Source organism: Oncorhynchus mykiss, chromosome 13 (assembly GCF_013265735.2).
Source record: "Oncorhynchus mykiss isolate Arlee chromosome 13, USDA_OmykA_1.1, whole genome shotgun sequence".
In the NCBI taxonomy this organism is placed as follows: domain Eukaryota; kingdom Metazoa; phylum Chordata; class Actinopteri; order Salmoniformes; family Salmonidae; genus Oncorhynchus; species Oncorhynchus mykiss.
In genome coordinates, this window is record NC_048577.1 from 57,727,726 (window position 1) to 57,739,539 (window position 11,814).

The 11,814-nt window shown below is 47.6% G+C and overlaps 1 protein-coding gene across 4 annotated transcripts; it reads left to right on the top strand.

The window, feature by feature from the left end:
* The first annotated feature begins 463 nt into the window (after positions 1-463).
* On the top strand, positions 464-11,339 carry LOC110486914 (far upstream element-binding protein 2). 4 transcript variants are annotated; one of them, XM_036941658.1, is made up of 18 exons: positions 465-675; positions 1,292-1,397; positions 1,540-1,599; positions 3,235-3,271; positions 3,437-3,495; positions 3,630-3,701; positions 3,801-3,858; positions 4,049-4,220; positions 4,509-4,607; positions 4,778-4,885; positions 5,025-5,127; positions 5,279-5,391; positions 7,278-7,589; positions 7,797-7,900; positions 8,049-8,128; positions 8,664-8,885; positions 9,232-9,407; positions 9,612-11,339. In XM_036941658.1, exons 1-18 carry the CDS (start codon positions 550-552, stop codon positions 9,618-9,620), a joined length of 2,016 nt encoding a protein of 671 aa, XP_036797553.1. In that variant the 5' UTR covers positions 465-549; the 3' UTR covers positions 9,621-11,339. The 4 variants fall into 4 exon arrangements, with proteins under 4 accessions (XP_036797556.1, XP_036797553.1, XP_036797557.1 ...); XM_036941660.1 differs by lacking the exon at positions 465-675 and adding an exon at positions 689-710; XM_036941661.1 differs by lacking the exons at positions 8,664-8,885; positions 9,232-9,407; positions 9,612-11,339 and adding an exon at positions 8,598-8,659 and having other exon boundaries at positions 464-675.
* The last annotated feature ends 475 nt before the right edge of the window (positions 11,340-11,814 follow it).

The following is an 11,814-nucleotide window of genomic DNA, read 5'->3' on the forward strand; positions in this document are numbered from 1 at the left end:
CCACGTGATATTGTAAATAAGTATCAGTTCTGTTTCTAAACAAATACAGCAAAAGCAGATCAAAGATCAACCCACTGCTGTCTAGTTTTGAAATAAATGAGAGTGAAGTAGATGTTATTCATTGCTTGTATTAGTGATGATCCATCAAGGTTTGCTAATAAATGTACTGTACAGGTGGAAATTATGACAGCTACTACAAATGCATACTCTGATCAGTGCACAGACCATAAACCGTATAGGCACAGACGGAAGATGTGAAGGTTATTTTGACTGCCTTTGACAAAAGTTATCTTCAAAATTTTCCGAAACGTTGGGGGTTGAAACTCATATTTTGTAATAAAGTGTCTTCAGATAATGTAATTATAACCTTATGTTTTTACATTATTTGTAGAAAAGTAATCTAAACCTTGTTCCCGCTCTCAGTGCTCCATCTCCGGTTGCTTTCCCCTCCGGAATATTTGATCGTCTGACTTTCCGCTCCTGCGCAGTCTGTCCTGGCCTAAACACCACTTTAACTTTCGTATTTTCTTCTATCTCCCCTCCGCAAATATGTCGGAGTACAGCTCGGTACCGGCACCCGGGGCTGGAGCTCCTCTCGGCGGACATCTAGCTATCGGTAACGGTGGTGGAATAAAAAAAGATGCCTTTGCAGACGCGGTACAACGGGCCCGGCAGGTGAGACAGAAGCGGGAGGCAGTGTAGCTATGCGCGTGAGTGCCACTTGGGAAGGGGTGAAGAAAATGTGACTATTGTCTTGTTTCGTGGTTGTTAGCTTGCAAAGCTGGCTGACTATGTTTGGCGACCAATCAATACTGTTGACAGTTCTGATTATTATAGCTCTCTAGTTAACGTTATAAGTCAAGTGAATTTGAAGACCCAGTTGACGTGCCACTGCAGAAATGCCGTTATGATGTTGTTACCAATGCATGCATGCTGTTCGCCGTCTCCCAATGTTGTGTTGTTGAGAGCTGGCTGCTTCTGCTGCGTGCAAAGACAAAGTCCTGATGATGGACAAGCAGGCTTCGAGCCCTCAGCGTGTCTGTGTTTTTGAGTGCATTCCCAACAAAGTATATATCCTCAGCTAGCCAGCCAACACTGTTAAGTTTGCCCGCTTGAGTTGAATTACCATCATTCCGCTAACAAACAATTAGCATCTCATGTAATATTTGAAGTTGCTTATCAACGTTAGTTAATACCCAGGACCAGCACAAATAAATCAGACATTCTCATCATGTCATCGCTCTTTGAATATCTGTTATGTGTTCAAGTGACTTCAACTTTTGTGCATCAGATTGCTGCCAAGATTGGTGAATGTGCAGGGGTAGCCCCTATGAACAACATCAATGCACCAGACGTCTTTCCCTTCACAGCACAGAAACGACAGCTGGAGGACCCAGGTACACACACACACACACACACACTGCTGGGGACTGTGAAAGGGCCACTGCCCATGTGAACGTCTGATAACTGGAGTGTGTGCACACAGATTATTGTGAGATCAGATTCAACCTTTGTTTACTTGTTTTTTTCTTCCCACAGATCAACCTGAGAGCAAGAAAATGGCTCCACAGAGTGATGTGGACTCAGCCACAGCTCTCTGTAAGTTGCTCTTCCTCATGTCTCCTACTACCTACAAAACCTGCTCTATGTCTTACAGGAATGTCAACCCTCTCCCCTGGTCGGTGTCTGTACTGTCCGGCCCCTGTTCTGTGTCAGTACTGTTTCGCCCCTCTCCCCTGGTCGGTGTCTGTACTATCCAAACCCTCTTCGCTGGTCGGTGTCTGTACTATCCAAACCCTCTTCCCTGGTCGGTGTCTGTACTATCCAAACCCTCTTCGCTGGTCGGTGTCTGTACTATCCAAACCCTCTTCCCTGGTCGGTGTCTGTACTATCCAAACCCTCTCCCCTGGTCGGTGTCTGTACTATCCAAACCCTCTCCCCTGGTCGGTGTCTGTACTATCCAAACCCTCTTCCCTGGTCGGTGTCTGTACTATCCAAACCCTCTCCCCTGGTCGGTGTCTGTACTATCCAAACCCTCTCCCCTGGTCGGTGTCTGTACTATCCAAACCCTCTCCCCTGGTCGGTGTCTGTACTATCCAAACCCTCTCCCCTGGTCGGTGTCTGTACTATCCAAACCCTCTCCCCTGGTCGGTGTCTGTACTATCCAAACCCTCTCCCCTGGTCGGTGTCTGTACTATCCAAACCCTCTCCCCTGGTCGGTGTCTGTACTATCCAAACCCTCTCCCCTGGTCGGTGTCTGTACTATCCAAACCCTCTCCCCTGGTCGGTGTCTGTACTATCCAAACCCTCTCCCCTGGTCGGTGTCTGTACTATCCAAACCCTCTCCCCTGGTCGGTGTCTGTACTATCCAAACCCTCTCCCCTGGTCGGTGTCTGTACTATCCAAACCCTCTCCCCTGGTCGGTGTCTGTACTATCCAAACCCTCTTCCCTGGTCGGTGTCTGTACTATCCAAACCCTCTCCCCTGGTCGGTGTCTGTACTGTCCGGCCCCTCTCCCCTGGTCGGTGTCTGTACTGTCCGGCCCCTGTTCTGTGTCAGTACTGTTTCGCCCCTCTTCCTTGGTCAGTGTCTGTACTATCCAAACCCTCTCCCCTGGTCGGTGTCTGTACTATCCAAACCCTCTCCCCTGGTCGGTGTCTGTACTATCCAAACCCTCTCCCCTGGTCGGTGTCTGTACTATCCAAACCCTCTCCCCTGGTCGGTGTCTGTACTATCCAAACCCTCTCCCCTGGTCGGTGTCTGTACTATCCAAACCCTCTCCCCTGGTCGGTGTCTGTACTATCCAAACCCTCTTCGCTGGTCGGTGTCTGTACTATCCAAACCCTCTTCCCTGGTCGGTGTCTGTACTATCCAAACCCTCTCCCCTGGTCGGTGTCTGTACTGTCCGGCCCCTCTCCCCTGGTCGGTGTCTGTACCATCCGGCCACTCTCCCCTGGTTGGTGTCTGTACCATCCGGCCCCTCTCCCCTGGTCGGTGTCTGTACTGTCCGGCCCCTGTTCTGTGTCAGTACTGTTTCGCCCCTCTTCCTTGGTCAGTGTCTGTACTATCCAAACCCTCTCCCCTGGTCGGTGTCTGTACTATCCAAACCCTCTCCCCTGGTCTGTCACTGTGGGCATCACCTGTGTTTGTCTTGTCCTCATTTTTCAGTGTGTCAGTAATCTGAGCCCTGTCCTCTCTCTATATATCTCTTTCTTTCTCTCTTTCCTTTTACAGCTATCGGAGCCCAACTGGCAGCACTGGCCCAGCAGAGGTAAGTCATTAGCATAATTTAATCCATAACAATCCAAGTAGATCTCTAAAATGAAGTGAAATAGGAATAGGTGATTGGAGTTAGTTCTTCAGCAGAAGATTAATGGTGACAATATGTTGACGATTTGGATAACGAACTGTTGTGCTTGGCTTCTCTCTCCCACAGTGCCAGGCTCACAACCACCTCAGAGGAGTACAGTGTTCCTGATGGAATGGTGGGACTCAGTAAGTGCACTTTCTCCAACATGGTCACCGGATTCGTTTTTTTGTGTTCATGTGTTGAATTTGAACATTACTGGACTCATCATGAACATCAGAATCAATAAAACTAACAGCTCTCCCCTCTTCCTCTCCTCCAGTCATTGGCCGGGGCGGAGAACAGATCAACAAGATCCAGCAGGAATCAGGCTGCAAGGTTCAGATAGCCTCAGGTGAGGGACTGGCAAGTGTGGCCTTTATAGTCAATGGTTAGAACCAGAGCTATAGTTGAACTCTCTTCGTGTGTGTAATTGACTGTTGGTTGTTTTCAGACAGTGGAGGTTTACCAGAGAGGAGTGTCTCTCTCACAGGGTCCCCAGACTCCATACAGTAAGTGAGATCCTACTAGCTAATTGTGACATTTTGTATTGTTATCACAAGATGCTGTTCACCTCTAGCCACTGAATTTACACAGCGCTATCTTTATGTATGGCATATCTCTGTAGTTCCACTATTAATGTGTGCTGTTGCACTCATCAGTTGAGCTGACCCACCCCTCTCGCTCTTCCCCTCTGACTAGGAAAGCCAAGATTTTATTGGATGAGATTGTGTCTCGGGGGAGGGGCACGCCCCCCTCATCCTTCCACGAGGCGACCAATGGACAGAGTGGCTCAGGGCAGGAGATGATGATTCCCGCAGGCAAGGCTGGCCTCATCATCGGCAAGGGAGGGGAGACCATCAAACAGCTACAGGTATATACAAACAGTCAGTCGGCCTCACCAGTAGCCAGAGAAGTGTTCCACAACACATTGACGTGTGTGTTTTGAGATATTGACAGTTTCATCACAAACAGGCTGATGTGTGCAGTCATGCAAATCATTTTTTGGGTTGTTAAATCTACAGCGCAAGAAAGAAATATAAGCAGGAAAATCTCGTATCGCATTACACAAGTGTTTCATGGGCCATGTGAGTGAGAGTTGAGTGAATCATTGCCATCAGTTGGTTGAGCAGACCATGCTGTCTGTCTGCGGCGTTGACAGGAGCGAGCAGGAGTGAAGATGATCCTGATTCAGGACGCGTCTCAGGGACCCAACATGGACAAGCCCCTGCGCATCATCGGGGAGCCATACAAAGTGGAGGTAACACAAGGCCTTGCTACAATCTGCATCCCATATTGAATTGGCATGCTGTACTGCAGCTCTGCAGATGGGGGATTTGGTAGCAACTTTTGATGTGCTAATGCTGTTCTCCCTAAGGAGACTTCATAAAGTTGTTTGAATTAGAAAATGTGTCCTGTGGGTCTGCTCAGCAAGCCATGGAGTTGGTGCAGGAGATACTGAGGGAGAGGGATCAGCCTGGCTTCGGAGACAGGAACGAATATGGCTCCCGCATGGGGGGAGGTGGGGGAGCCATGGACGTAAGTGAGAGGGGGGGGTGTGTGTGGAGAGGGACTCACATTCCCCATCACAGGTTTTATTTGTATGAGAGTGAGCACCTTCCTATAGCTATCAGTCTAATCTATTTGGCGCTGTCTAACCTGCTCTCTGATTGGCTAGGTTCCAGTGCCACGACACTCTGTCGGGGTGGTGATTGGTCGCAACGGGGAGATGATCAAGAAGATTCAGAACGACGCAGGAGTTAGGATACAGTTTAAACCAGGTATATAACGTTTCATAGTCGTGTCATATGAACTACTTCTACTCGACTCATTTACACGGTTTACTCACAAGTTGTGTGGTGTCTACTAACAAGCTCTACATTCTGGTTGTGGTGTTGCACAAGTCTCAGAGGAAATGTCCTGTCGTTGCAGATGATGGCACAGGTCCTGATAAGATGGCCCACATCATGGGCCCACCAGACTGCTGTGACAATGCTGCCCAGATCATCCAGGAGCTACTGCAGAGCATCAGGGTCAGAGAGGAGGTAGGACAGGGGGTACATACCTCACACACACACACACACGTAGAGTATCTGAAAAACAGCCACTGCTCACATGCCAGCTTGGAACTGTTTACATACAAGTGTATTAGAGCTGCCATGATGCCGTGCCTTGTGGAACATACAACATTCAACACATTTAGTGAACCACTGGAACATTGTAAACAAATGGAACATTGTAAACAAATGGACTCCATAACCTAGACAAATGATAGTCCTAGAGCATTCCCATAATTCCCCATTCAGTACATTACTGTTATTAGGAGGTAAATATCCTCATTTTAAACAAACTGACTTTCTGATGTCCAGGACCAGAACTTAAATATAAATTGTATTAAGACCCTTTTCTCTCTCTCTTCCACCCTTCTTTTCTCTCTCTCTTCCACCCTCCTTTTCTCTCTCTCTTCCACCCTCCTTTTCTCTCTCTCTTCCACCCTCCTTTTCTCTCTCTCTTCCACCCTCCTTTTCTCTCTCTCTTCCACCCTCCTTTTCTCTCTCTCTTCCACCCTCCTTTTCTCTCTCTCTTCCACCCTCCTTTTCTCTCTCTCTTCCACCCTCCTTTTCTCTCTCTCTTCCACCCTCCTTTTCTCTCTCTCTTCCACCCTCCTTTTCTCTCTCTCTTCCACCCTCCTTTTCTCTCTCTCTTCCACCCTCCTTTTCTCTCTCTCTTCCACCCTCCTTTTCTCTCTCTCTTCCACCCTCCTTTTCTCTCTCTCTTCCACCCTCCTTTTCTCTCTCTCTTCCACCCTCCTTTTCTCTCTCTCTTCCACCCTCCTTTTCTCTCTCTCTTCCACCCTCCTTTTCTCTCTCTCTTCCACCCTCCCTTTCTCTCTCTCTTCCACCCTCCTTTTCTCTCTCTCTCCCACCCTCCTTTTCTCTCTCTCTCCCACCCTCCTTTTCTCTCTCTCCCACCCTCCTTTTCTCTCTCTCCCACCCTCCTTTTCTCTCTCTTCCACCCTCCTTTTCTCTCTCTCCCACCCTCCTTTTCTCTCTCTCCCACCCTCCTTTTCTCTCTCTCCCACCCTCCTTTTCTCTCTCTCTCCCACCCTCCTTTTCTCTCTCTCTCCCACCCTCCTTTTCTCTCTCTCTCCCACCCTCCTTTTCTCTCTCTCTCCCACCCTCCTTTTCTCTCTCTCTCCCATCCTCCTTTTCTCTCTCTCTCCCACCCTCCTTTTCTCTCTCTCCCACCCTCCCTTTCTCTCTCTCCCACCCTCCTTTTCTCTCTCTCTCCCACCCTCCTTTTCTCTCTCTCTCCCACCCTCCTTTTCTCTCTCTCTTCCACCCTCCTTTTCTCTCTCTCTTCCACCCTCCTTTTCTCTCTCTCTTCCACCCTCCTTTTCTCTCTCTCTTCCACCCTCCTTTTCTCTCTCTCTTCCACCCTCCTTTTCTCTCTCTCTTCCACCCTCCTTTTTTCTCTCTCTCTTCCACCCTCCTTTTTTCCCTCTCTCTTCCACCCTCTTTTTTTCCCTCTCTCTTCCACCCTCTTTTTCTCTCTCTCTTCCACCCTCCTTTTCTCTCTCTCTTCCACCCTCCTTTTCTCTCTCTCTTCCACCCTCCTTTTCTCTCTCTCCTTTTCTCTCTCTCTTCCACCCTCCTTTTCTCTCTCTTCCACCCTCCTTTTCTCTCTCTCTCCCACCCTCCTTTTCTCTCTCTCTCCCACCCTCCTTTTCTCTCTCTCTCCCACCCTCCTTTTCTCTCTCTCTCCCACCCTCCTTTTCTCTCTCTCTCCCACCCTCCTTTTCTCTCTCTCTCCCACCCTCCTTTTCTCTCTCTCTCCCACCCTCCTTTTCTCTCTCTCTTCCACCCTCCTTTTCTCTCTCTCTTCCACCCTCTTTTTTTCCTCTCTCTCTTCCACCCTCCTTCCTTCTCAGGGTCCTCCCGGGCCTCCAGGCATGTCCCCGAGTGGTGGCGGCAGGGGCCGCAGCAGAGGGGACCAGGGGAGCTGGGGTCCCCCTGGTGGTGGAGGAGGGGAGATGACTTTCTCCATTCCGGCCCACAAGTGTGGCCTGGTGATCGGACGGGGCGGGGAGAACATCAAGGCCATCAACCAGCAGACTGGGGCCTTTGTGGAGATCTCCCGCCAGCTGCCCCCCAACGGGGACCCTAACTTCAAGCTCTTTGTCATTCGAGGCTCTCCGCAGCAGATAGATCACGCCAAGCAGCTCATCGAGGACAAGATCGAGGTATGCAGGGTTCCTGCTCAGGGTAAGGAGGAAAGGGCTGAAGGATGGATGGATGGGTTTGTGGTGTTGGGAAACTCATTTGGGGAAATGGACATGATTGCTTCAACGCACAATCAATGGAGTCAAACTGGCAATTGAGTTGCTTTCAGTCTTTTCACCATAGATGTGAACATAATGTCTATGCATCTAACTGGTTGTGCTTTCCAGGGTCCCCTCTGCCCTGTTTGTCCAGGTCCTGGCGGACCAGGCCCCATGGGTCCCTATAATCCTGGTCCCTACAACCCAGGACCCCCAGGAGCCCCTGGACCACAGTGAGTGGAGACTGGAAATGTAGTCATCCCAAACTCTGGCTTTTACAGGCCTCTACTGGCTAAAATGTTACATTACAACGATACAATCATTGATTGGACCAATGGAAGTCTACTGAGTAGTAACTGGGTTTTCTCTATCCCTCTCAAGTGGAGGTCTTCATGGCTACCCCCCACAGGGCTGGGGCAACACCTACCAGCAGTGGCAGCCCCAAGTAACCCACGACCCCAGTGAGTGACCTGCAACATTGAACTTTCAGACCCTCACTGTGGACAGGAAATGGTTACATTGGAACTATAACTTTCAATGGCCTCCCAATGTTTTCTCTCGCTGTAATCACTTATTTGAAAAGACTGAGAAAGGGAAAGCAATATGGAGTCAACTCCATCCAGCCTACCAGTGGTCTCTTTTGGGGTTTCCTACTATATAGTTTTATCTCCTTGTCATCTCAAAACAGTGGTTACAACAGAGAGCAGGTTTTAGTTAGCCTGGTCCCAGATATGTTTCTGCTCTCTTGCCAACTCCATTGTCTGGTGTCACAATGTCCATAGGAGTACAACACAAACTGGGGCCAGGCTAGCTTTTAGTGGTACATAACCCTGCAACTATTATCAAAATCATCTGTGATGGGAGAATGTCTTTCTGTGTTGGCTATTGATAATAACTCCCCCTATCTCTCTCTGTCCCCTGGTTTCTAAGCACAGGCAGATAGCAGGGCACGCTCAGCCCAATGAGGACCTCACCTCCAACTGCCATCTTTTTTAGGCAAGGCAGCCGGTGCCGCGGACCCTAACGCAGCCTGGGCAGCCTATTATGGCCAGTACTACCAGGGAGGGCAGCCAGGGGGAGCAGGGCCCAGCCAGCCCCCCACCAACCCCACCGCTGGTGGCCCAGCACCTGGAGACCAGCCCCAGGCCAGCCAGACCCCTGGGGGCCAGCCTGACTACACCAAGGCCTGGGAAGAATACTACAAGAAGATGGGTGTTGGTGAGACCACTGGTCCACTATAGTTACTAGTATAACACCACAGGAGGAAAGACGGCAGTTGTTTCCCTCTTAGAATAGGAAAGATGGGCACTGTCTAATTTAGTCATTTTAGACCGTGTCTATCTTTCCCATGTCATTTTGTATCGAGGCGTATAGCTGTCTCTACTGTTGTGGGATGTTGACTACGCTTGACTTTAGATTACTTTCAAGGTCTAAAATCATCTGACAAACTTTAATTTTGAAGTGAACCAGTGCTTTAAGAACATGAATCTTTCATCATGTTAACCTTGTCGATCATAGCATATCTCTTCTTCATCCATAAGACCCCTCTCCTCTGCTCCCCTAGCCCAGGCAGGAGGCTCTGCAGCAGGGCCAGGAGCAGCAGGTGCCCCAGCAGCCCCAGGTGGAGGCCAGCAGGACTACAGTGCAGCCTGGGCAGAGTACTACAGGCAGCAGGCTGCTTACTACGGCCAAACAGGACAGGCCCCAGGACAGCCTGCTACCCCTCAGCAAGGCCAGCAGGTAAAGTTACACCCTGAGTGTACTGTGACAGTTCTCAGATGTGTATGTCTAACAAGTTGTGTGTTGTATGTTGCCTAGGTGTGTGCGTTCTGTCCTGAGGTGTACTGGCCTGGGTTGCAGTCTGTTTTTGGCATCCAGGCTGAAGATGTTACTGGTTGTTGTGGTTCTCTGACTCTGTACTCTTACTCTGTTCTTTCTCTCCAGACACAGTGAGAGGCTCGGCTGAGACTCATAAAGAGCGAGAATAAAGAAAGGCTACTACCACTTAACCCAACCAGTCAACAGAATCCGGGCCATTTAAAAAAATAAATAAAAAATTATATATTTTTTGTTCTGAAGGGATTCTGAGCTGGCAGTCCTTTCCCTGTCCCTCCCCTTTCCCTGTCCAACTCACCACTTGTTTAAATAAATATGCGAAGAGAACAAACTATTGCTTTGCCTGTGAGCTGAATAATGGGATGGATTTCTAGGGACTGTTATCTTTCATTTTGGTTCCCTGAAATCTTCCCTTGTTTTATCTGTCAATAAAAACATGAACTTGGGAGATTTGAACTCGAAACCATGAAAGCCAGATTTACTTCCGGAAATGCTCATCACTCACCCAATGAAATCCCACTTTCCCCTTTTTTAATTGTATTTACCACAGCCAAACTGTCTATTCAAGTGACTTACTTCTAGTCCTACACTACTAATACTGCATTTACTGAAATTAACATTGATTTATAAAGATTACAATCAATTACGTTAATGGTAAAATGATTAAGAGTGGGAGGTTTTGCTTTTAAAGGTGATTATTTTAATTGCTTGGTAGTTTGATTTCTCCTTCATTTGGAACATTCCCATCGCCTAAGTTGCTTGGTCTTCATACATTTTGAGCTTTGGTTTGGATTTTATGTTCCGTGAATTATATTTTTGTTTTCTCTCTGTGTGTGTGTGTGTGTGTGTGTGTGTGTGTGTGACTACAGTATTTAGAATGTGTCCCCACAACTTACGATAAACGTGAGTGTCTGTATGAGTGTCTTTGTGTGTTTGCACAGCGGAAGACTTCAGTGATTGTGGAATGCTAGTTAACATAACCACGGGTACATCTACAGTGGGAAGTTACCTACTGCATACATCACATAACACTAGTCTGTTTAACTCAACCTGTTGCACGGGAGACGAATGGTGTTAGAAGTTTTAGTTTTCCTTGATCTGTGACATGGTCTTCTACATTGTATGTTTTTGTTTTTTATTTTTCAATTGTTTTGAATAAAGTTCCAATAAAAGATGTCCTGACCTCCCACCAGTTAGATCACCTTCTGATGGTCATTGGGGACAGACGTTATCCCTGCCCAGGGAAAAACCTGTGGCCATAGTTATAGGCTTTAAACGGGGCTGCTTGCAAAATTCCAGGAACTTTCAATAAATTCCCTGAAATACCAGTAGGAGGATTCCCAGAATCAGGAGGAAATAAGCATGAAATCCAGAATCCTCCAACTCGAATTTCTGGAAAACCAGGGAATTTATTGAAAGTTCACAGAATTTTGCAACCCTAACTAGGGTCCCTGGTCAGGGAAAAACTCCTGGCCCTATTCAGAGTGAGTTAAGGTTGCACTGGAATAAGCTATGGTTGAAGTCATGAGTAAGATGGCAATTTATGGTTGTTGAGGTTGTTAACCTCAGGGTTGTATTCATAAGGGACTAACAGACTGAAACAGGGAGGGACTACCTGGACTTGTCCAATAAGTACAAATTGTCTGTTGCAAAAGGTTTTGGTACTGTGTGCCCAAATGAACATGACCCAGACCTGTTGAATCACTAACTCTTGAGGAAGAATGGCAGCTTGGGCACTGTATTGGAGTCTGCATTTTGCAAGGCACAGTGTTGGTTTTGTGAATAAAATGACCACCAGCAGCAATATTCTGTTGAATTAAAAGGGTGAAAAGTCAACATTTGTTTTACTTGTGTGTCCAGTTTTGTTTCTGTTAGTGTGTTCCATAATGCTTTATCAAGGTGCAAGACTAGTGTTTGGGATCCTGAGTGGCGCATCGGTCAAATAAATCAAAGTGTGTCACGTGCGCCAAATAGAACAGGTGTAGATCTTACAGTGAAATGCTTACTTACAGGCTCTAACCAACAGTGCAATAAAGCTATTAGGTGAACAATAGTTAAGTCAAGAAATAAAAAGACTGAAAAATAACAGCAGCGAGGCTACATACAGGCACCGGTTAGTCGGGTTGATTGAGGAAGTATGTACATTAATGTATAGTTAAAGTGACTTTGCATATTTTATTTATTATTTATTTCACCTTTATTTAACCAGGTAGGCAAGTTGAGAACAAGTTCTCATTTACAATTGCGACCTGGCCAAGATAAAGCAAAGCAGTTCGACACATACAACAACACAGAGTTACACATGGAGTAA